Below are 26807 nucleotides of genomic sequence, written 5' to 3' on the forward strand. Positions count from 1 at the left end.
GACTGCTCTGACCGGGATCACAACAGAGGGTTCTGGACAGAGCTGGAGAAGGATGTAGAACAAAATTCTAACTCACAAAAAAGAAAGACCAGATTTACTGACCTAAAGGAGAATGGAGAAACCCCGAGAGTATGGCCCCCAGAAACCCTTTTAGCTTAGTCATGAAGTCATTTTTGAGGTTCACCGTTCAGCCGGGGAGTCGACAGCCCCATAAAACCAAATGGGACTAATGAGGCGCAGCAGTCCAGGGACAAGGGCCAGAAGGCAGAAGCGGACAGGAAAGCTGGTGATAGGGAACCCAAGGTTGAGGGAGGATAGTGTTGATGTGTTGTGAGGTTGTTAACCATTGTCATAGGGCAACGTGTGTACTAACTGTTCAATGAGAAACTATTTTGTTCTGTAAGCCTTCATCTAAAGTGAGAATAGCAGTACAATTGAAAGAGCGTAGTCAATGTCACTAAACTGTGCACGTAGAAATTTTTGAAATGGTGTCTCTTTGGCTATGTATACTTTCACCAAAGAAAAAAACGCCGAGAAGGGAGAGGGTTGACATGTCATGGGGTTGTTAACCAAAGTCATAAAACAATATACATACTACTGTTTCATGAGAAACTATTTGTTCTGTAAGCCTTCAACTGAAGTACAATAAAAAAAAAAAAAAAAGAAAAAGGATATTAAGGAAACACTATCATTGACAATAGCACCTAAAGAATAAAGTACAGCTAGTCCCTAACTTACAACAGAGTTCCATTTGGAGGACTCCGTTGTAAGTCGGTTCTGACATAAGTTGAATACCTCTTTTTTTTTGTTTTGTTTTTAGTTTTCATTATTATTGCCTTTTATTATCAGTATCTTTATAAATCCGATCTTTGACGGTTGGAAACATTACAAATTAACTTAAAGATATATTTTAATACACACATAAAAAAATACACAAATCATAAAAAGTTACTCTGACGATGAAGAAGAGTTAGATGATGTTAGCATTTTGTCAGTTTTGGTAATAACTCCACTTTTGGAAGGTTCTGGATCATCTGGATTATCCCTGGAAATGAGGATGGCATTTCTAGTCATAAAATTAGAGTTATCTGTATGGTCCTTTTCTTTTTTTCTTCATATATTTCACAGTAACATCTGTTTCCCAAGTCTGCCTATCAACTTTAGCAAAACTATCAGTGATTGGGTCCGTGTTTTCAAGCAACTAAAGCCCCCGATTTAGTTTTGAAAAACCTTCAGCTAACCCTTTTACTGTAAAATTTTTTGACAACTTCTCTCCTTCCTCTTCAACACTATTTCTTTCTTCTTTCCTTCGTCTTCAAAGTTCATTAACTCCTGTCTGTCAATTCCCCTTCTTCGTGATCTATGAGCTGATCCACATGGGCAATACCAAGTTCTGAATTCAGCATTCTTGCAATATGGAAGATTTTTCCACTGATCTCTTCCGTCATGTTATTCTGATGCTTCTCATGGTACAAAACGCTGAATAAGATCACGCTACAGACCTGGTCTACAATGAAGTCGGCGTCAGTGTCATAATAATGAAGTCGAAGTTGTAACGGCTGTCAGGTGCACGTGCAGCTCAATTGTTGTATGTTGTTAGAGTTGAACATTGTTCAATTTTCTGTCTGTTATGACTCCTGACACTGACACTGATTTTACTGCAGACCAGGCTGTAGCCAGCTATACGGCAGTGATTTGAACCATAAATCATAAAATTGAACATCTGCAAGTGAACATCCGAGGATAATAAATAACATCAGCAAATCACATGCTGCAACACTGCATGTAGTACATATTACTAACAATAAGATGTACAAAAAAAGACGGTTGCAGGTGCAGTTCATCTTAATTCAAATATGTCATAAATCAGGGACTATCTGTACCTAGGAATAAATTTAACCGGGAAGGTGAAAGACTTATACACAGAAAATTATAAAACATTACTAAAAGAAATTAAAGAAGACCTAAATAAATGCAAGGACATTCCATATTAATAGATTAGAAGGTTTAATATCCTTAAGACATCAATACTATCCAAAGCAATCTATAAATTTGATGCAATCAGATTTCCAACAGCCTTCTTCAGGGAAATGGAAAAGCCAATCCTCAAATTTATATGGAAGAGCAAGGAGCTCCAAACAGCTAAAGCAATCTTGAAGAAGATGAATAAAGTAAGAGGACTCACGCTTCCTGATTTCCAAACATACTATAAAACCACAATAATAAAAACATCCTGGGACTGGTATAATAATAGATATATAGACCAAAGGAATAAAATTGACAGCCTGGAAATAAACCCATACATTTATGGTCCACTCATTTTCTACGAGGGTACTAAGTCCATTCAATGGGGAAGGAAGAATCTCTTCAATAAACCATGCTGGGAGACTTGGATTTCCACATGCAAAAGAATGAATCAGGATCTATGCCTCACACCATATGCAAAAAACAATTCAAAATGGATCAAGGACATAAACGTGAAAACTAAAACCATAAAATTCTTAGGAAAAAATATAGAAGTGTGGCTGCAGGGCTTAGTTTTTAACGATGTACTATCAGATATGATAACAGAAGCATGTGAAGCAAAAGATAGATAAATGGGACCTCATAAAATTACTTTTTTTTTTTATTGTAGTTTAGATGAAAGTTTACAGAACAAATAGTTTCTCATTAAACAGTTACTACACATATTTGTTTTATGACAATGGTTAACAACCCCACGACATGTCAACACTGTCCCTTCTCAACCTTGGGTTCCCTATTACCAGCTTTCCTGTCCCCTCCTGCCTTCTAGTCCTTGTCCCTGGACTGTTGTGCCCCATTATTCTCATTTTGTTTTATGGGGCTGTCTAATCTTTGGCTGAACAGTGAACCTCAGGAGTGACTTCATTACTGAGCTAAAAAGGTGTCCCAGGGCCATGCTCTCGGGGTTTCTCCAGTCTCTGTCAGGACAGTAAATCTGGTCCTTTTTGTGAGTAAGAATTTTGTTCTACATTTTTCTCCAGCTCTGTCCAGAACCCTCTATTGTGATCCTGGTCAGAACAGTCAGTGGTGGTAGCCAGGCTCTATCTAGTTGTACTGGACTCAGTTTTGTGGAGGCCATGGTAGTTGTGGTCCATTAGTCCTTTGAACTCATCTTTTCCTTGTATCTTGTTGTCTTCATTCTCCATTGCTCCCGAAGAGGTAAGACCAGTGGAGTATCTTAGATGGCTGCTCACAGGCTTTTAAGACCCCAGCTGCTATTCACCAAGGTAGAATGTAGAACATTGTCTTTATAAACTGTGTTATGCCAATTGAGCTAGATGTTCCCTGAGACCATGGTCCCCACAGGCCTCCACCCAGCAATTCAGTCCCTCAGGGAGTTTGGATTGTCTATGGAGCTTCCATGACCTTTCCCTGTACAAACTGTGCTGGCTTCCCCAGTATTGTGTACTGTCTTACCCTTCACCAAAGTTATCACTTATCTATTGTCTATTTAGTTTAAATACTTCTGTTCATCAAAGGACTTTATCAGAAAAGTGAAGAGAAGGCCTACAGACTGGAGAATATTTAGGGGAACCATATATCTGACAAAGGTCTAATATCCAAAATGTATTTAAAAAAAAAAAAAACTACTACAACTTAAGAACAAAAAGGTAGACAATGCAATCAAAATACGGGCAAGGGGCTTCAGTAGACATTTCACCAAAGAGGATAGTCGAATGGCCAACAAGTACACGAAAAGATGCTCAATGTCATTAGCCATTAAAATATACATGACAAAACATACGCCAATTCAACAATTTCTACATGTATAATTCAGTGACATTGATTACATTCTTCAAGTTTTGCAAGCATTTTTGCTATCCTTTACCAAATTATTCACCAGTATAAACTTAAACTCACTGTCCCTAAGCAATAAAATTTCCCTTGGCCTTTCTTCCCACCTCTGATAATCACTAATAATTTTTGGTTTCTATATATTTGTTTATTTCATATAAGTCAGATCATACAGTATTTGTCCTTTTGTGACAAAGGTGCAAATAAAGATGCAAATCAATACCACAATGAGATTACCACCTCACTCCCATTAGAATGGCAATGAACAAAAAACAGAAAATAGGTGTTGGTGAGGTTGTTGAGAAACTGGAACCCTCATCCATTGTTAGTGGGAATATAAAATGGTACAGCCACTGTTCGGCAGTTCCTGAAAAAGTTGAACACAGAACTACCATATAACCCAGCAATGCTAATCCTTGGCATATACCCAGCAGAAGCGAAAGCAGGAATGCAAACGGAAATCTGTACACCAATGTTCATTGCAGCACTTTCCACATAGCGAAAATCTGGAAACAACCAAACTGTCCATCAACAGATGAATGGATAAACAAAAAGTGGCATATAGATACAATGGAATATTACTCAGCCATAAAGAGAAATGAAGTCCTAACACATACCACAACATGGATGAACCTTGAGAACATTATGCTGAGGGAAATAAGTCAGTCACAAAAGGACAAATACTGTATGATCTCACTTACATGAAGTAAGTAAATATATAAAAACCAAAAATTATTAGTGATTATCAGAGGTGGGAGGAAGGGCCAAAGGAAAAGTTATTGCTTAGGGACAGTGAGTTTATGTTAATAGTGGTGAATAATTTGGTAAAGGATAGCGAAAATGCTTGCAAAACCTGAAGAATGTAATCAATGTCACTGAATTATACATGTAGAAATTGTTGAATTTGTGTATCTTTTGTCATATATATTCTTACCACAATTAAAAAAAAAAAACTACTAAATCAATAACAAAAAGTTATTATGGCCAGAAGAACAAATACATAGATAACAGTCTTACTGCTTGTAATTTTTCAGATGCTAATTGGGTTGCTTCAGGTGTAAAATTTTCTCTTAGCAGAAATCCTTGTTTCTTCAGCTCTTCAATATAGTTTTCATAGTACTCACTTGCATCTGCAGAAGTTTTCTTTCCAGAGAATTGTCTTCTAGTCTGTGAATTATAGTATATCTCAAAGTGTCAGGATATGAATGCACAAGAACTTATTAACATGTCAATCTTTACTGAACACCCACTATGTACCATGGGGGAATAGAAACATAAATAGTGCCATGAAGGAGTTTAGAAACTAGTATTTTTCAAATAATTATTTAAGCCTTCAATTCTTCACAAAACAGCCTAAAATCTGGAAGTATGGGGTGGGTAGAGGGGTTGTGCAGACACAACAGCAGAAAACCGGCAGTTGATGCATTGGAGTCACTCAGACTTTCATTCAGAGCCCATATGTTCTCACTTCACATAGCATTCCAATAAGCTTTGAAGTCTGCCTTTCTAGCTTTTTGGAAATGAGAAAAACAAATCATAGGAAGGGAAGAAAAAATACTTCAAAAAGGAGGTATTGTTTAAAAAAAAAAAATGGATAGTGAGGAAAAGGCAGGAAGGCTGTTAGGACATACACAGCACTCTTGAAGGCATGGAGTAAAAGTCTCTGGAAAGGCACAGACAGCCCACATCTCTGTCCTTCCTCACTCCAGCCTGCCAAGGGACATGGCATTCTCTGCTCTTTGGAAATCCCTGCCCCTGCATGGCCAGGTGTCCTAGCATTAAGTCAAGGGAAGATGGCTCTGAGTACACAGCCCAAGGGACACTGTGCCAGGCCACTCCTGATCTCCGACACAACGTGAAGACCGCCTCTATAGCTTGAGACTACACTGTGGTCAAGTTTCTCCATTAAGAAGGTACAGTGAACATAATTTTGAAAGATTTCCTTCAAAATGGTTTAAAAAGGCAAGCTAGAAAACCCTTGTATGCAGAATATCCCCTCTCACTGCTGGTCAGGTGAGGATTATTTCCTTCAAGGTACACAGGCTTCTCTTCCCAGGGACCCTGGCTGACCCAGGGAGTGCTGCACTCAAGTTCTGAGACACCCAGGAAGGGCTCTGTTACATTAAGCAGGAAGGACGTGATGGCTTTGTGCAGCTTACAGTTTTCTTTTTAAATGAAGAAAGAATTATAATACATTCTATATCCTATCATGGTTTTTAACTTGACTTTTATTTACTTTTTGCCCCAACAACTAAATGTTCCACAAAATATCGTACACATTTTTGGGTAAAAGGTTAAACAGAACACTTTCTCTCTCTTGCACAAATCTGACTTTAGATTAACTCTCTAACTCTATTCCAATGGAAACCTGATAATGGTGGAATGCCAGCTGTAGTATTAGGCAAAACTGATTAGGTGATAGTGACCTCTGGTTGGTAAATTGCATCTGGACTAGTTCAGTGAATGAACTATAAACACCTGGTGGGGAGCCTTAACTGTGGGTTTCCCTGAGAGCAGTGACTCATAACTGGACATGTCCCTTGAGGGCCTCTTGAATCCATGCCAATATTGCAAGATATACTGATTCCTGTGGGGTAGGGCTTCTAAGCCCTCGTGGGTCCTGTACCCACCTGATATGAGTCTCCTTTCCTTCTACTTGCACTGACACCTGGAGCAGGAACCTGTGAGAACTGCTGTGAGGACCACCTCCCTCTGAAGAGAAATGCCTGGTGCCGCCCTGCCTGCATAAGGAGTTTCCTGGCCTGTACACTTCTAGTGCCAGCGTGGCCCTTGGTAGATTTGTAAGTCCTGAACATCTAGTTTAGAAGACACCTTAATGGGTATTATAGTATTTTAGTTACACTTTAGGTATTAATTCTGAATCTATGTTTGTTTCATAATTATTTTAGAGTGGAATTGTGCTCTTGATCTGATAGCCTCTGCAAAGCCTTCCTTGACTTTCCCAGGTTGCCTGTGACCCCTGAGCCCACAATACTTTACATAAATTTCAGTATCGGTACTTCTCACAATGGATTATAATTATTAATGCTTTTATTTCCTTCCAGATGGTAATTTATGAAGGTCAGGGTGTGACATATTTTTTCTCTTTGGGTCCTGGCACCTAATAGATTGTTTGGCATATAACAGATGCTTAAGGAAGTATATTAAGTGAATTGCTTTTAGAGATAGAAATAGAAAAATATTTCATAAGTGATTTGGAAAATGAGCAGGAACCCTCTATGCCCTGCATCCCAGTGAATGATTTCCTATGGAGAGATCCCCAGGCCATCTGTTTAGGGTACACCATTCTCACCCTGCTCTCCTCACCTGCAACACTGCAAAACAGAACATATTTTAACCTTCATCTAAAGCGAGAATAGCAGCACAATTGGAAGAGCATAGTCAATGTCACTGAACTGTGCATGTAGAAATTTTTGAAATGGTGTATCTTTGGCTATGTATATTTTTACCAAAAAAAAAAAATAAGGTCGAGAAAGGAGAGGGTTGACATGTCGTGGGGTTGTTAACCAATGTCATAAAACAATATGTGTACTACTGTTTCATGAGAAATTATTTGTTCTGCAAGCCTTCACCTGAAGTACAATTAAAAAAAATAAATAAACAGAACATATTTCCTCTTTGCAAAATGATTTACCAGGTAAACCAATTGGTTTGTTCACTAACCAATGTTAAGGAACCTAATTATGGACAAGGGTGGACAAACACACAGGAATCCATATAAAGATCAGTACCTCGATTCCATCAGCCAGGAGGAAACATGCAGTTATTAGAAAAGGACAGTCCCAGTGTTCCTGGAAGCACTGCATTTCCACCACTACAATTTCCTTCCTGCCCTCTGTCTCAATCTGGAAAAAATACACTATATTATAAACTGCATTAGTTAAATACCAAACCACACACACACCATTGAAAATGTAGATTGTGAAAGTAATACATGTTCATTTGGAGATATAATTTAGAAAATACAGTAAAGTATAAAAAAATTAAAATCACCTTATATTCTACTGTAGATACATAGTCACTTAATATTTTGGTATATGTTCCTCCTGTATTTTTACCATAGATATATCTGTATGTGTTTAACAGTAGCATTTTTCATGTTTTCTTTATCACAGAAGGAAATGTTATTTTCAAATTAGGTTTTATTAAGATATCTAAAAAATACTAATGGAGCCTTATGTTCAAACACTAGTATTTTCATTTGTATAAGTCCAGAGAAAAAGTTTTGTTTTTCTTTTTATGCAAAAGCATTGGAAATTTAACATGGCATAAGTATTTGGTATCAAATCTGCCATTTTAAAACATAGGAAACTTAATTACAGGGAGAAATTTCATTTTTAATGTTATATTTATAGTCTGTACTGTTTAAATTTTTATTATGAGCACGCATTACTTTTATCATAAAACACTAAAAAATTAGACATTAAATTTAAAATGTGAAAATTTCTTGACTTAAAAATCGACTCGCGTATTAAGCAATTTTTACTTAGAACGTACACAAATTTTCAAAACAATGAGAAAATTATGGAACAGGAAAACAATCAGGTTTTTTGTTCTTTTTTCCAAATAGAAATTGAACTCTTACTTTTTCCAAGGTGTCATATTTTGCAACTTCAAATTCTTGAGAAAAATGAGGAATTTCAACATTGTCTGTATAAAACCTGAAATTTGTATAATTAAAATAACAATAAAGTGCATTTTTAGATCACACAGAATTTTTCACAAAATTTTTCTTGAAGATCTCCTAATTCCTTATAAAATACACTGTCAGTCTTTGCCTGATGCTGTCTCTTAGGTATTCTAACAATGAAATGAGCTGATTCCTCCTCAACTATGATGTCAAGCACTGTGACTGTCTGCACTGGAAGGAGGGACTGCCTGAGGGGGCCAGCAGATTGGAGAAAGCATCACACAGAGATGGCTTGTGTGTGCAGCCAGGTTCCAGTTTAGAGAGGCGCTGTGGCTATAGACAATGCACCACCACTTGGTAGACCACGGCCAACTCCCTTCAAAATAAACAAGTCACAATTCTTATAATTCATACTTTTTATTTTGGATTTTGTTCTTCTCTTTTAATACTACTATTAACAAATAAAGTTAAGTCCAAATGTGATGCCTAATTAGTAACTGCTGTTTTGGGCATGTTTTAAGAAAGCATATAGAACTTTAGACTCACATACCCCATTTCTGGACAGTTGTTGCTATTTCCATTTTTGAAAATGTCAGGTACGAGTGATTAAATGTCTTTACTGCTAACAGCTATTCAGTAAGGTCACAAAGTGAGTAGTCCTCCTAAATCTTATCTCCAGTGATTTTTCTCCTTTAAAACTCAGTTAATCTAACAATTACATCCAATCTCACATAATACTGAGAAACTAAAAATAATTATTACCAATGAAGTAAAAGGTCTTCAATAAATCAATATTTCATAAAGAATTAGATAAGCAAAATTAATTGAAATACTAAAACACAGCCTACTAATATATAAATAATATTTTAATACTATGCTTAAGGTTTCAAACATGTTTGCAAACTCTGTAGTCATAACAATCAGAAATAGGTTACTTAGCGAATTCCACAATGTTTTCCTTCTCTGTGGAATTGACCAGGGATGGATCATCTGTTTCCACGTCTAGAATTAAAACAAACAAAACACTTGTTTACTGATCAAAGATTTACTATAATTAGTAAATAACTGCTGCAATTGTTATGATTCTTGAATATGGACCATATTTACCAGGTTGTTTTTGTTTTTTTGTCCTTAAATTAGCTATGTTGTTGTTGGATGCCATAGAGTCGATTCTGACTCATAGCGACCCAATATGACAGAGTCGAATGGCTCCATAGGGTTTTCTTGGCTGTAATCCTTACAGAAGCAGGTTGCCAGGTCTTCCTCCCTTTCAGTTAGCAGCTGAGTGCATAATAGTTGCACCACCAGGGCTCCTTAAATTAGCTACAGTTATTGGCAACTCAAAGGCAATACAAATGAGAAAAGAGGAAGGAATGTAAATGGAGAGAACATGTTATAATTCTATTTTAATAGGCAGATGAAGGAAATTTTAATGTAATCTGTATTATCTGAAACTCATTGATAGACATAAAATTTCTGAGTGGCATTTTTCTCTTGTGAAGATTATGGTAAGCATATTATGAAATGCATTTTTCATACACTGTAAGGTCAGAATGAGGTTCTGAGTGCCATGTCGCAAAGGAAAGAAACCAGATGCTCTAGTTTAGAGAAGGGAAACTCAAGGGCCCCTATGTGAGGCTGGACTTTCCATCTTATATTTTTCTTATCTACAGCATTATGTTGTTATTGTTGTTGTTAGGTGCTGTCGAGTCAGTTCTGACTCATAGCGACCCCACGTACTGCAGAATGAAACACTGCCTGGTCCTGCACCACGCTCACAATCATTGTTATGCTTGAGCCCATTGTTGCAGCCACTATGTCAATACATCTCTTTGAGGGTCTTCCTCTTTTTCCATGACCCTGTGCTTTACCAAGCATGATTGTCCTTCTCCAGGGACTGATCCCTCCTGACAACATGTCCAAAGTATGTAAGACGTAGTTTCACCTTCCTTGTTTCCAAGGAACACTCTGGCTTTACTTCTCCCAAGACAGATTTGTTCATTCTTTTGGCAGTCCATGGTATATTCAATATTCTCTGCCAACACCACAATTCAAAGGCTTCAATTCCTCTTCGGTCTTCCTTATTCATTGTCCAGCTTTTCCATGTATATGAGGCGATTGAAAATAACCATGGCTTGGGTCAGGCACACCTTAGTCTTCAACGTGACATCTTCGCTTTTCAACACTTTAAAGAGGTCTTTTGCAGCAGATTTGACCAATGCAATGTGTCTTTTGATTTCTTGACCACTGCTTCCATTGGTGTTGATTGTGGATCCAAGTAAAATGAAATCCTTGACAACTTCAATCTTTTCTCCATTTATCATGATGTTGCTTATTGGTCCAGTTGTAAGGATTTTTGTTTTCTTTATGTTGAGGTATAATCCCTACTGAAGGCTGTGATCTTTGATCTTCATCAGTAAGTGCTTCAAGTCCTCTTCACTTTCAGCAAGCAAGGTTGTGTCATCTGCATAACGCAGGTTGTTAATGACGCTTCCTCCAATCCCGACGCCCTGTTCTTCATAGAGTCCAGCTTCTCAGATTTGCTCAGCATACAGATCGAATAAGTATGGTGAAAGAATACAACGCTGACGCACACCTTTCCTGACTTTAAACCACGCAGTATATCCTTGTTCTGTTCGAACAACTGCCTCTTGATCTATGCACAGGTTCCTCATGAGCACAATTAAGTGGTCTGGAATTCCCATTCTTCACAATGTTGTCGATAATTGTTATGATCCACACAGTCGAATGCCTTTGCATAGTCAATAAAACACAGATAAACATCTTTCTGGTATTCTCTGCTTTCAGCCAGGATCCATCTGACATCAGCAGTGATATCCCTAGTACCACGTCCTCTTCTGAATCTGGCCTTACTTTCTGACGGTACCCTGTCTATAAACTGCCGCAGCCGCTTTTGAATGATCTTCAGCAAAATTTTACTTGGGTGTGATATTAATGATATTGTTTGATAATTTCTGCATTGCGTTGGATCACCCTTCTTGGGAATAGGCATAAATATGAATCTCTTCCGGTCTGTTGGCCAAGTAGTCTTCCAAATTTCTTGGCATAGATGAGTGAGCACTTCCAGTGCTGCATCTGTTTGTTGAAACATCTCAATATTCCATCAATTCCTGGAGCCTTGTTTTTCATCAATGCTTTCAGTGCAGCTTAGACTTCTTCCTTCTGTACCATCGGTTCCTGATCATATGCTGCCTCTTGAAATGGTTGAACATTGATCAATTTTTTTTGGTATAATGACTCTGTGTATTCCTTCCATCTTCTTCTGATGCTTCCTGCATCGTTTAGTATTTTCCCCTTAGAATCCTTCAATACTGCAACTCGAGGCTTGAAACTTTTCTTCAGTTCTTTCAGCTTGGGAAATGATGAGCATGTTCTTCCCTTCTGGTTTTCTATCTCTGGCTCTTTGCATATGTCATTATAATACTTTACTTTGTCTTCTCGAGCCACCCTTTGAAGTCTTCTGTTCAGTTCTTTTACTTCATCATTTCTTCCTTTTGCTTTAGCTACTCGAAGTTCAAAAGCAAGTTTCAGAGTCTCTTCTGATATCCATTTTGGTCTTTTCCTTCTTTCCTGTCTTTTTAATGACCTCTTGCTTTCTGCAGGTGTGATGTCCTTGATGTCATTCCACAACTTATCTAGTCTTCGGTCATTAGTGTTCAATGCATCAAATATATTCTTGAGATGGTCTCTAAATTCAGGTGCGATATACTCGAGGTCATACTTTGGCTCTCATGGACTTGTTTTAATTTTCTTCAGTTTCAACTTGAACTTGCATATGAGCAATTGATGATCTGTTCCACAGTTGGCCCCTGGCCTTGCTCTGACTGATGATATTGAGCTTTTCCATCTTCTCCACAGATGTAGTCGATTTGATTCCTGTGTATTCCATCTCTTGAGGTCTACCTGTACAGTCGCCGTTTATGTTGGTGAAAAAAGGTATCTGCAATGAAGAAGTCGTTGGTCTTGCAAAATTCTATCAAGCAATCTCCGGCATCGTTTCTATCACCAAGGCCATATTTTCCAGCTACCGATCCTTCTTTGTTTCCATCTTCCGCATTCCAATCACCAGTAATTATCAATGCAACCTGATTGTATGTTTGATCAATTTCAGACTGCAGAAGCTGGTAAAAATCTTCAATTTCTTCATCTTTGGCTTTAGTGGCTGGTGAGTGAATTTGAATAATACTCATATTAACTGGTCTTCCTTGTAGGCATATGGATATTATCCTATCACTGACAGCACTGTACTTCAGGATAGAACTTGAAAAGTTGTTTTTGACAATGAATGCAATACCATTCCTCTTCAAGTTGTCATTTCCGGCATAGTAGACCATAGCATTGTCTGATTCAAAATGGCCAATACCAGTCCATTTCAGCTCACTAATGCCTAGGATATCGATGTTTATGTGTTCCATTTCATTTTTTATGATTTCCAATTTTCCTAGATTCATACCTCATACATTCCACAGCATTACGGTATAGAGGAATAACTTGTTTAATGTAAGGATTTTTTCTACTTTTAATTTATGATTTCAAATAATCATGATTTCAAAGATTATCAACATATTTGTAGTAATTCTGAATCTGACTGCATGATTCTGGATGTTGAAAAATATGTTTTCAATGTGAAAGGAGTCTATCATCCTGCCTATTTCTCTTTAAGCTACCACTTACTGAGACTGCAAGAAAGTATGAAGACAGAAGCAGCATTTCTGGACAGTGTTTGTCTAAAAAGGCTTCACCATACTGAAATGTTTATTATAATATCTAATATATATCATGTGTCTAATTTAATATTTATCAGAACTGCTTACATTTGATCTAACCTGTGAGAAACGTATTTCTCTATGTTGAAAAGCTTTCTTCTTGGCCAGATTTCAAAATAAAATCTGAGTTTATAAAAGAGATACGTTGCTTTTGGAGAGATCATGTTTTGGAAAGAACTTCTCTACCAAATGCTAGTCGCAAAATTTCCATAGTCACTAAGTCATGGTAATAATTTTTTACCACAAAGGTTTTTTCTCCTCCCAGTCAAAATTACACCTCGAGGTTTCTGAGATGACCAGTGTTTTTGCAGTCATTTTGAATCTGACCACACTAGACTGAATGCTGAGAATCAATTTCTATTGCTAACATAGTCTTCCGTCCTTCACTATTTTTGCTGCCTATTTTCTGAGGTAATAAGAAGCCTAATTAATTTTGTAGAACTTCTGGACAATCCTTTGTCTATAATATCTTCCCAAAATGTTTACTATAGCACCTTGTGGAGTTAACTTTAAGACCAATTTGGTCTTTGTCCTTGCTTCCTGAGAGATGATAACCTCTAAAACCTTGGACTTTCCCCAGTGGTTAAAGTGTCTTTGTGAGACAGAGACTGGAGAAACCCCGAGAGCATGGCCCCTGGACACCCTTTTAGCTCAGTAATGAAGTCACTCCCAAGGTTCACCCTTCAGCCAATGATTAGACAGCCCCATAAAACAAAACAAGGATAATGGGGCACAACAGTCCAGGGACAAGGACTAGAAGGCAGGGGGGGATAGGAAAGCTGGTAATAGGGAACCCAGGGTTGAGAGGAGACAGTGTTGACATGTCGTGGGGTTGTTAACCATTGTCATAAAACAATATGTGTACTGTTTAATGAGAAACTATTTGTTCTGTAAACTTTCATCTAAAGTACAATTAAAAAAAGAAAGAAAAAAAAATAAAAATAAAGTGTCTTTGTGAGGACTCCAGACCACACCTAAGGGTTTATGACTCATGCTGGGTGGGGGCTGACTATGCCAGAAAGACCTACCATGCGATATCAACCTCATGATATCAACCTACCTCAGGGGAGAGGTGCTGGAATTTGAATTATGTAATGAGACCTCCAATAAACGCTCTGGACATGAAAGTTCCATGGGCTTCCTGGTTGGTGACAGACATCAATGCACATGGGGCTTCCTGACTGGTGACAGACATCAATGCACATGGGGCTTCCTGACTGGTGACAGACATCAATTCACATGGGAACTCAGGTAGCACACCCCTTTTTGGGACATGAAAGCTTCACATTGGGAACCCTCCCAGATCTTACCCTACACGTCTCTTCACTTGTATCCTTTTTGCTATAATAAACCTGTAATCATTAAGTTTAGCACTTTCCTGAGTTCTATGAGTCGTTCTAGCGAATTATAGAACCCAAGAAAGTAGTAGGAGCCAGCAGGTCAGAAGTGGGGAGGGGGTCCCAGAGCTTATGGCTGGCATCCTGAGGGGGTAGTAGGAAAACCCTGAATTCGTGGCCAGTAGGTCAGAAGTAAGGGTGTCATGGGAACTCCCAAGCTTATGGCTGGCGTCTGAGGTCTTGGGCAGACTTGGCAGTCTGGAGGACTATGCCTTGAAACTTGTAAGATCTGACCTATCTCCAGGTGGTTAGGGTCAGAGGAAGAAGTGCTGCATGGGCAGCTGGTGTCTGGACAGAAGTGGAACAGAAGGTAACAGAATTGAATTCATCCTTAAAATTTGGTGTGAGTAGTGGGATTTCATTTTTCCACAGTACACCTATAACATATTAAGTGCTTAACGGGAAATAAACACTTACCAGAACTGCTTTCCTTTTGACCAGGAGGTAGTGAGATTTCCAATGAATTATTAAGATTGTAATTCTTTACATCCAAGAGTCTCCTTTCTTTGACAGAGTTCCATATGAAATCTGGGTTTACAATATGGATATGTTTCTCTTGGATAGATTTCATTTGATACTGACTCAGAACATCAGCATTGTCTAAGATTATATGCGTGCACTATGAATAAAAGAATCAGTCCATTATGCACTAGTAAAAACATGTTTAAATAACTTTCACCCTTAAAAAGTCTTGTTTGAAGTTAATTTGTGGTAATTTTTCTCTGATTTCTAAAACTTTTATAAATAATATAATTTGTAGCTATATAGAAGTTAAAAGAAAAATCATGTGTTTTTAAAGTGTATGGGTGTACCATAATTGATTAGCCAATCCTAGAGGATGTATCCAAATTTTCACTATTGTAAACAATACTGTGATGAACATCCGCATGTATAACTCTTTGTGCACTTGTTCCATTATTTCCATAGGAGTGAATGGGAGGTTCAAAGGGTATTCATTATTTATTTATTTATTTTAATTTGTTAATGTGTAATTTCATTAATTTATTTTTGAATAATTAGTACATGCTTACTGTTGAATATCTAAAAAGTAAAATAACAATAATATTAATATATTAACTTCTCCCCCACCATTGTTCCCAGTTCCTCTCTCCAGACGCACCTGCTGTAACCTGTTCCTCATGTGTCCTTCTAGAGATAGATATTCCATACATAGGCAAACACACATAAATACTTTTAACCCACAAATGACAGCATACTATACACACTCTTCTATATTTGCTTTTCTACTCAACAATTTATTTTGGAGATCATTCCTCATCATAACTTGTAGGGCTCTCTCATATACAACAGCTGGTAGGCACATTTCAAATGTTTATATACATTGACAAAATAACTTCCAAAAAGGTTGCACTCATAGTATGTGAGAGTTTCTAAGAATTAGAGATCATGTTGGCGTTCTCCACCAAAATATTAAATGAGAATTTATAACAGGTACGAATTATTCATCCATCCACAGAAATAGTAAGAACAGGTAAGTAAGGGAGGCCATATGAGGGAAGTATATACAATTCTGCCTAAACTGGAGGAAAACAGAAACATTCTATTTCTGATATTCACATAATAACTACTAAACGTTAGGGAAAAACCCAGCATCCAGGTGGAGCTGAACTTGCTTCACAGGACAAACGCTACTCACCTATCACCATGCCCCAGGGCTGGGGGGGTCCTGGGGGGAGCAGATGACTAGGTCAACCTGATCAATAGAGGGAAGAACCCTGAGAGTCAGGCCCTACATTTGTAGCCCCGTGACCTAATTGGACCTGTAAAGAACCTCTGGACTTCAATTTTTTACTTCTTACAATGATGTGGTTGAAAAAGAGGTTAGCCTTAATTATTGTCAAGATTCATCTAGCTTTGAAATTTTATATCTAAACTATCAGGGCCTACAGTTTATTTCAAGAAATGGAAGGTAGCTTCTTTTAGCCTTAAACAAACAAAACACACAGTACAAGTTATACCCCAGAGACCAGTTCACACTGCATATTTTTGTGTCTATCCACCATGAGCCACACTTAAAGGTATCACTAGAGTTGACATTTTAACCAGAGACTACAGCATTCTTTTTGCAAATGTGCTATGACTTTTCTCCTTTGACAACATTTTTGGTTAGCCTGAAATTATTTCTATTTACATCTTCAGCTGTGCTCTAATAATATCAGATCCACAGGCATCTGGAATCATTGCACAACTGACTGAAACAGGGAGAAGACAGGACCAGGCTGTCTTCCCTCTACTGACCGTCCCTGGCCCAACTTCCACATTAGCAATGTCACAATTTTTTCTGCCTTCACTGACTCTCCTGTAATCACTGCCATTCTTCTGCTGCCAAATTTTCTCTGCTTACTCTATTTACCATGACCCACGTTCCCATAATGCAGGATGTTGGTCATACAGTTCTTATAAAATTTGCAAATACCTGGGGATGTAATGAAAATGAAAAATTTCCACCATTTTCCTTAATGTCAGTTTGTAGCTTTTTCTTCTGCTGTCGAGGTAAGTACTTGACTTTCAAACAGAACGTACAATTTGCAAAGATTCCCACAGTCATCCTACAGAAAAAAACAGATTTCAAGCCATAGTTTTTAAGGACTCTCCTCTCAGTGAATCTAACTGACAGTGAATTTAACACTGTTCTACATGCAAATTGTAGGAGAATTGGGCATTATTAAAAAAAAAAAAGATATTACAATCATGTTATAGTCACAAAAAAGAACATTATTTATCTTAATTTGCAAAATGTACATTAGTTTTAGAATCATTTCTAGCTTTTACGGCAGATATGACACTAAAAATCTCTTTATACGGGGAAAGTGTTGACATGTCGTGGAGCTGGTAAATAGTGTCACAAAACAATATGTGTACTAACTGTTTAATGAGAAGCTGGTTTGTTCTGTAAACCTTCATCTAAAGTACAATTAAATAAGTAAATAAATAAAGTTCTTTCTACAGGTTCGTAATATATATCCTAATGAAAACATGACAAATTTCAGTACAGAAGAGTGTATGGCTTAAGACTACAGAAGCATTTATTTCTCAATTAAAAATTAGTATTAAGTGATACTGAAACCACCGGGCTAAAGAGGGATCAACCTGCCACAACCTCAGGGCCACCCTATCCCCACCTGCCTGCTCCTGCCACACCATTTTCTTTCTCTTTTTCCCTTTATTCCTTCTCCTTCTCCTTCCCACCTAGCCCTGTACGACACCTCCCCCCTTTCCTCCATGCCACACCACACCACTGCAGCTAGAGACCTGCCTACCAGCCAACCAACGCCCCAGGTCCGCCCAGCCCCCACCCGCAGACTCCCACCAGGCCATTTTTTATTTCATTTTTCTCCATTTCTTTTCTTTCTTTCTCCCTCCCATCTAGCCCCATGCACCACCTCCACACTGTCCAGCTGGGCTCTGCTAGAGGGCCACTGGCCCACCACCACCCTGGGTCGGCCCTGTGCCCACCTATCAGCTCCTGACATGCCACCATTTTTCTCCCTTTTCTTTCTCCCTACCACCTAGCCCATATGCCACCCTCACTTCTTCCTGCAAGCCCCCACTGAACCACAGCAGCAAAAAGCCACCAGGCCACTGCTGCCCCAAGTCCTCCCCACCCCTACCTACTGGCTCCCACCAAAATGTCATTTTTTTCTTTGCTTTTTTTTCTTTGTCTTCTTTCTCCTTCTCACATAGCCCCATACATCACCTCCCCTCCCTTCCCACTGGCGCTTAGGCCCACCCCACCCCTACTCACTGGCCCCCACCTTGCAGCCAGTTTATCTATTTATTTTTCTCTTTCTTCCGTTTCTTTTTCCCTCACACCTAGCCCTGTACATCACCTACCTCCCTCCCCACCGGACCCTGCCACACCACTATGGCTAGAGAACCACTGGCGTACTGGCCCGCCACTGCCCTTGATTCACCCTGCCCCATCTGTGGCACCCACCACACTGCCATTTTTTCTTTTTCTTTCTTTTCTTTCTCCCTCCCACCTAACCCACTACATCACCTCCCCTCCCTTCCACTGGCCCCTGGGTACACCCTGCCCCCACTCTCCGGCCCTCATTGTGCCACCATATTTTCCCTCTTATTTCCTTTCTCATTTTTCTTTCTCCCTCCGAACTAGCCCCTTATGCTTCCCAGTGGCCCTGCCATGCTGCCACGAATAAAGTACCACTGGCACATCAACACGCAGCTGCTCCAGGTCAGCCCCATCCCCACCCACTGGCCACCACTGCGTTGCCGTATATAGTTTTTTCCTCTTTTCCTTTTCTCTGTTTTCTTTCTACCTCCCACCTAGCGCTGTATAGCACCTCCCCACCCTTCCTGTCAGTCCCCAAGTCTACCCCACCCCCACCAGCTGGGTATCTTTTTTTCTTCTCCCATTTTTCCTTTCTTTCTCCCCCAACCTAGCCCTATATGCCACTCCCTTCCTGCCAGACCCACCATGCTGCCGCACCTACAGCATCCTCAGCTCAAAGGCCCACCACTGCACCAGGCCCACACTACCCCTCCCTACCCATCACAAGACAAGCTGATGAACAGTGGGAAGTAAGCCCATACCACTACTTGTCTTATACGTCCACCTAGATGGCACAGGGCTGTGAGTACTCCCACACTATTGAACCAACATCAGGAGGCAGACAGTGCCCGCCCAGTTCTCCCTCAGCCACCTCACCAAACCAGTAAAGCAGGATTACCCTGCCTACAGCTGCCCTGCCTACCCGGACAAGGCAGTCAGAGCTATCATGGCCACATACAAGCAAGCAGAAAAGCATGCCTGGCCCGCCAAGCCATGCTGACATATCAAAACAAAACAAAGAAGCAGAATGAAATAAATGAACATACAATCAATAAAGAAAGAAAATAATACCTTAATGTCTCAGAGACAGCAGACAATATTAAAGCATATAAAGAAGCAGGACAAGAGAACTCCAGAAAATGACGAAAATAAAGAATCAGATGATCCTCCAGTAGAGAAGAAACAGCCGTGGAACTACTTGATATGGAGTTTAAAAGACTCCATAGGGCTCTCTGAGAGATATTAGGAAATAGATTTTAAAAAAAGAAAAAACCAAGGAAAAATTAGGCATAATCATGCAAAACACAGACAAAACCAATGAAAATATAGCCAAAATCAGGGAAAACACAGACGGTGCAATAGAAGAATTCAATAAAATAATGAAAGAACAAAATATCAAAAAAATAAAAATAATTAGAAATCATACAAAAACATCAAGTAGTAATCCAAAAGATAAACAACAAAATTTCAGAAATGGACAACTCAATAGAAGGTTATAGGAGCCAGTCTGAAACAACAGAAGACAGAATCAATGAGATTGAACACAAATCCATAGAAACCACTTTGTTGGAGGAAAAATCAGAGAAAAGAATGAAGCAAACCTAAGAATTAGGCGGGACGCAATCAAGACTAATATCCCTCATAAATATAGATGCAAAAGTTCTCAACAAAATTCTAGCCAATAGAATTCAGCAGCTCATCAAAACAATAATATGCCATGACCAAGTGGGATTCATACCAGGTATGGAAGGATTGTTCAATATTAGAAAATCAATCAAAGTAATCCACCACATAAATAGAACAAAAGAAAGGATCACATGATCATCTAAATCAACACAGAAAAGGCATTTGATAAAAGTCCAATACATATTCCTAATAAAAATTCTCAATAAAATAGGAATAAAAGGCAAATTCTTCCACATAATAAAGGACATCTATAGAAAACCAACAGCAAACATCATTCTCAACAGAGAGAGGCTGAAAGCATTTCCTCTGAGAACGGGAGCACTCCTATTTAACATTATGCTGGACAACAAAGCTACAGCAATAAGGCAAGAAAAAGAAATAAAGGACATCCAAATTGGAAAGGAAGAAGTAAAACTATCCCTATTCGCAGATGATATGGTCCTATACATAGAAAACCACAAAGATTCCACAAGAAAACTACTGGAACTAATAGATTCAGCACAATATCAGGATACAGGATCAACCTACAAAAAACAGTTGGATACCTATACACCCATAAGGGGAATTTTGCAAAGGAAATCAGGAACACAATACCATTTATAATAGCCGCTAAAAAGATAAAACACTTAAGAATAAATCTAACCAGGGATGGAAAAGACAAATACAAAGAAAACTAAAAAACATTATTGCAACAAACCAAAAGAGACTTACATAAATTGAAAACAAATACCATACTCATGGATAGGAAGACTCAACATTGTGAAAATATCAATTATACCCAAAGTGATCTACAGATATAATGCACTCTTGATCCAAATACCAACAGCAATTCCTTAACCAGATGGAAAAACTAACCACCAACTTTATATGGAAAGGAGAGAGGTCCCGGATAAGCAAAGCAAAATTGAAAAAAAAAAAATAGGAGGTGTGACACTACCTGATCTCAGAACCTACTATACAGTCATGGTGGTCAAAATAGCCTGGTACCGGTACAATGACAGCCACATAGATCAATGGAATAAAATTGAGAACCCTAAGGTAAATCCATCTACCTATGGTCAGCTAATCTTTGACAAAGAAGTTAAGTCCATTGAATGGTTGAAAGACAGACTTTTAAACAAATGTTTTTAGGTGCCATCAACTCAGTTTAGACTCATAGCTACCCTATGTCCAACAAAATGAAACAGAGTCTGGTCCTACGCCATCCTCACAATTGTTATGCTTGAGCCCACTGTTGCAGCCACTGTGTCAATCCATCTCGTTGAGGGTCTTCCTCTTTTTCGATGACCATCTACTATACCAAGCATGATGTCCTTTTCCAAGGATTGGTCCCTTCTGATAACATGTCTGTCATAGATTGCATTATGTCCCCCAAAAATGTGTCAACTTGGTTAGGCCATGATTCCCAGTACTGTGCAGTTGTCCTCCATTTTATGATTGATGTAATTTTCCTACGTGTTGTAAATCCTAATCTCTGCCTGTGGTTAATGAGGCAAGATTAGATTATGTTAAAGAGGATTAGGGTGGGATGTAACACCCGCACTCAGGTCACATCCCTGATCCAACGTACAGGGAGTTTACCTGGGGTGTGACCTGCATCACCTTTTATCTTACAAGAGATAAAAGGAAAGGGAAGCAAGTGGAGAGTGGGGACCTCATACCACCAAGAAAGCAGCACATGGAGCAAAGCACGTCCTTTGGACCTGAGGTTACTGTGCAGAGAAGCTCCTAGTCCAGGGGAAGATTGATGACAAGGACCTTCCATCAGAGCCGACAGGAGAGAGAAAGCCTTCCCCTGGAGCTGATGTCCTGAGTTTCGACTTCTAGCCTACTAGACTGTGAGAGAATAAATTTCTGTTTGTTAAAGCCATCCATTTGTGGTATTTCTGTTATAGCAGCACTAGACAGACAATGTCCAAAGTATATGAGATGAAATCTTGCCATCCTTGCTTCTAAGGAGTACTCTGGCTTTACTTCTTCCAAGACAGACTTATTCATTCTTCTGGCAGTCCATAGTATATTCAATATTCTACAGCAGCACCATAATTCAAAGGCATCAATTCCTCTTCGATCTTCCTTATTCATTGTTCAGTTTTTGAGTGCATATGAGGCAATTGAAAACACCATGCCTTGGGTTAGGAGCACCTTAGACCTTTAAACGACATCCTTGCTTTTTAAGACTTTAAAGAGGTCTTTTGCAGATGATTTGCCCAGTGCAATGCATCGTTTGATTTCTTGACTGCTGCTTCCATGGGCGTTGATTATGGATCCAAGTAAAACACAATTCTTGACAACTTCAATTTTTTCTCCGTTTACATGATGGTGCTAACTGGTCCAGTGTGAGGATTTCTGTTTTCGTTATGTTAAGGTGTAATCCATACTGAAGACTGTGTGATCTTTATCAGTAAGAGCCTCAAGTCCTCTTCACTTTCAGCAACGAAGATTGTGTTATTTGCATTTCGTGGGTTGTTAATGAGTCTTCCTCCAATCCTGATGCCACGTTCTTCTTCATATAGTCCAGCTTCTCAAAATGTTTGCTCAGCATACAAACTGAATGAGTATAATGAAAGGATACAACCATAAGACACTTTTTTCCTGATTTTAAACCATGCAGCACCCTCTTGTTCTGTTTGAGCGATTGCCTCTTGGTCTATATACAGGTTCCACATGAGCACCATTAAGTGTTCTGGAATTTCTATTATTTGCAATGTTGTCCAGAATTTGTTATGATCCACACAGTCGAATGCCTTCGCATAGTCAATAAAACAAAAGTATTTCTAGTATTCTCTGCTTTCAGCCAAGATCCATCTGACATCAGCAGTGATATCCCTCCTTGTTCCACATCCTCTTCTGAATCTGGCTTGAATTTCTGGCAGTTCCTTGTTGATGTACTTCTGCAACTGTTTTGAATTGTCTTCAGCAAAATTATACTTTTGCGTGATATTAATGATATTGCTAGATAATTTCTGCATTCTATCGGATCATCTTTCTTTGGAATGGGCACAAATACGGATCTCTTCCAGTTGATTGGCCAGGTAGCTCCCTCGCAAATTTCTTGCCATACACGAGTGAGCACCTCCAGCACTGCATCCGTTTGCTGAAACATCTCAATTAGTATTCTGTCAATTCCTGTAGCCTTGTTTTTTGCCAATGCCTTCAGTGCAGCTTGGACTTCTTCCTTCAGTACCATCAGTTCTCGATCATAGACTAACTACTGAAATTGTTGAATGTCAACCAATTTTTTTTGGTACATAGACTCTGTGTATTTCTTCCATCTTCTTTTGATGCTTCCTGTGTCGTTTAATACTTTTGCCATAGAATCCTCCAATATTGCAGTTCAAGGGTTGAATTTTCTCTTCAGTACGTTCAGTTGAGAAATGCTGAGTGTGTTCTTCCCTTTTGGTTTTATAACTCCAGGTCTTTGCACATTTCATTATAATACTTTACTTTGTCTTCTCAAGCCACCCTTTCAAATCCTCTGTTGAGCTCTTTTATTTCATCATTTCTTCTATTCACTTTAGCTGCTCTACGTTCAAGAGCAAGTTTCAGAGTCTATTCTAACATCTATTTTGGTCTTTTCTTTCTTTCCTGTCTTTTAATGACCTCTTGCTTTCTTCATGTATGACTCCTTGATGTCATTCCACAACTCGTCTGGTCATTAGTGTTTGATGCATCAAATCTATTCACAAGATGGTCTCAAATTCAAGTGGAATACACTCAAGCATTTTCTTCAGCTTCAACTTGAACTTTCATATGAGCAATTGATGGTCGGTTCTGAAGTCAGCCCCTGCCTTGTTCTGACTGATGATATTGAGCTTTTCCATTGTCTCTTTCCACAGATGTAGCCGATTTGATTCCTGTGGATTCCATCTAGTAAGGTCCACATGTATAGTTGTCATTTATACTGTTGAGAAAAGGTATTTGCAATGAATAAGTCATTGGTCTTGCAAAATTCTATCATGCGATATCTGACATCGTTTCTAACACAAAGGCCATATTTTCCAACTACTGTTCCTTCTTTGTTTCCAGCTTTTGCATTCCAATCACCAGTAATTATCAATGCATCTTGATTCCATGTTTGATCAATCTCAGACTGCAAAAGTTGGTAAAAATCTTCAATTTCTTCATCTTTGGCTTTAGTGGTTGGTGAGTAAATTCGAATAATAGTCGTATTAATTGGTCTTCCTTGTAGGCGTATGGATATAATCCTATCACTGACATCGTTGTACTTCAAGATAGATCTTAAAATGTTCTTTTTGACAATCAATATAATCCTATTCCTCTTTTAATTTGTCATTCCCAGCAGAGCAGACCATATGATTGTCCAATTCAAAATGGCCAATACAAGTCCATTAAAGCACACTAATGCCTAGGATACTAACGTTTATGCTTCCCATGTCATTTTTGAGGACTTCCAATTTTCCTAGATTCAGTCTTCGTACATTCCACGTTCCTATTATTAATGGATATTTGCATCTGTTTCTTCTCATCTTGAGCCATACCACATCAGCAAATGAAGGTCCCGAAAGCTTGACTACATCCACATCATTAAGGTCGACTCTGCTTTAAGGTGGCAGCTCTCCCAAGTCATATTTTTAGTGTCTCCCAACCTGAGGGGCTCATCTCCTGGCACAATATCAGAAAATGTTCTGCTGGTATTCATAAGATTTTCACTGGCTTATTTTTTCAGAAGTAGACCACCAGGCCCTTCTTTCTACTCTGTCTTAGTCTGGAAGCTCAGCCGAAACCTGCCTACCATGAGTGATCCTCCTGCTATTTGTAATAACGGTGGTATAGCTTCCAGCATCACACCAAAATGCAAGCCACCATAGTAGGACAAACTGACAGACGCATGACAAATGGAGCTGGCAAAACTGGATGTCCATCTGTAAAAAAATGAAACAGGTCCCATACCTCACACCATACACAAAAACTAATTCAAAATGGATCAAAGACCTAAATATAAAACTAAAACGATAAAGATCATGGAACAAAAATAAGGTTAATGCTAGGGGCCTTAATACATGGCGTAAAGACAATACAAACAATAACTAACAATGCACAAACACCAGAAGATAAACTAGATAACTTGGAGCTCCTAAAAAGTAAACACATAGGCTCATCAAAAGAATTCACCAAAAGAGTAAAAAGAGAACCTATAGACTGGGAAAATATTTATGGCTATGAAAAATATTTGAAATATTTGAAATCTATGAAATACTTCAATATCTCAACAACCAAAAGACAAATAATCCAATTAAAAAATGGGCAAAGGATTATGATTAGACACTTCACCAAAGAAGACAGTCAGGCACTTAACAGGTACATGACGAAATGCTTCCGTTCATTAGTCATTACAGAAATGCATATCAAAACTACAATGAGATACCATCTCACTCCAAGATTACTGGCACTAATCAAAAAACAGAAAATAACAAATGTTGGAGAGGTTGTGGGGAGATTGGTTCTCATATGCACTGATGGTGGAAATGTAAAATGGTATGATCACTGTGGAAAAATGATATGCCTCCACCTTAAAAAGCTACAAATAGAAATACCATACAATCCAGCAATCCCACTCCTAGGAATATATCCCAGAGACATAAGAGCTGTCACACAGAAAATATATGCACACCCATGTTCACTGCAGCATTATTCACAATAGCAAAAAGCTGGAAACAACCTAAGAGCCCATGAATAAATGAATGGATGAACAAATTATGGTACATACACACAATGGAATACTACACAATGATAAAGAACAATGATGAATCTGTGAAACATCTCACAACATGGATGAATCTGGAGAGCATTATGTTGAGTGAAATAAGTTTATCATAAAAGGACAAATATTGCATGAGACCACATTATAAAAACTTGAGAACAGGTTTATACACAGAAAAAAAAAAATCTTTGATGGTTACAAGAGAGGGGAAGGGCAGGAAGGAGAAATCACTAATTAAATAGTAGACAATTGTTAACTTTGGTGAAGGGAAAGACAATACACATTACAGGGAAAGTCAGCACAACTTGACCAAGGCAAAGTCACAGAAGCTTCCCAGACATATTCAAACACCTTGACAGACCGAGCTACCGGGGCTGAGGGCTGGGAACCATGGTCTCAGGGAACATCTAGGTCAATTGACATAACATAGTTCATAAAAAAAAAAAGTTCTACATCCTACTTGGATGAGTAGCATCTGGGGTCTTAAAAGCTTGTGAGCGGCCATCTAAGATACATCTATTGGTCCCATCACATTCAGACCAAAGGAGAATGAAGAAAAGGAAAGACACAAGGAAAATATTAGTCCAAAGGACTAATGGACCACATGAACCACAGCCATCATGAGACTGAGCCCAGAACAACTATATGGTGCCTGGCTAACACCACCAATCAGTCAGACAGGGATCACAACAGAGAGTCCCAGGCAGAGTGGGAGAAAAATATAGAAAAAAATTCAAATTCACAAGAATAGACCAGACTGAGAGTTCCGGCAAAATGGCGCTCTAGGCAGAAGCACCACACTGTCCCTCCACAACAAAGATCTGAAAAACTAAGCCGAACAGAGAATACAACAATCCTGAAACCCTAAAACATCAAATGAAGAGATAAAGAACTCAGCCAAGAACCAAATGGAGTGAGAAAACTGACA

The 26807-nt window shown here is 38.7% G+C and overlaps 1 protein-coding gene across 9 annotated transcripts in view; it reads right to left on the reverse strand.

The window, feature by feature from the left end:
- The window catches only part of PARP4 (poly(ADP-ribose) polymerase family member 4), a 207402-nt gene that overhangs the window by 133583 nt on the left and 47012 nt on the right, over positions 1-26807 (reverse strand). For all 9 annotated transcript variants that reach the window (XM_023724840.1, XM_023724834.1, XM_023724838.1 and 6 more), the window contains 6 exons: positions 17092-17224; positions 15072-15273; positions 9406-9472; positions 8426-8501; positions 7572-7685; positions 4837-4986 (listed from right to left, as the gene is read on the reverse strand). In XM_023724840.1, coding sequence (XP_023580608.1) covers positions 4837-4986; positions 7572-7685; positions 8426-8501; positions 9406-9472; positions 15072-15273; positions 17092-17224 — 742 coding nt within the window. The remainder of the gene's footprint in view (positions 1-4836; positions 4987-7571; positions 7686-8425; positions 8502-9405; positions 9473-15071; positions 15274-17091; positions 17225-26807) is intronic.

Source organism: Trichechus manatus, unplaced genomic scaffold (genome assembly GCF_000243295.1).
Source record: "Trichechus manatus latirostris isolate Lorelei unplaced genomic scaffold, TriManLat1.0 scaffold00264, whole genome shotgun sequence".
In the NCBI taxonomy this organism is placed as follows: domain Eukaryota; kingdom Metazoa; phylum Chordata; class Mammalia; order Sirenia; family Trichechidae; genus Trichechus; species Trichechus manatus.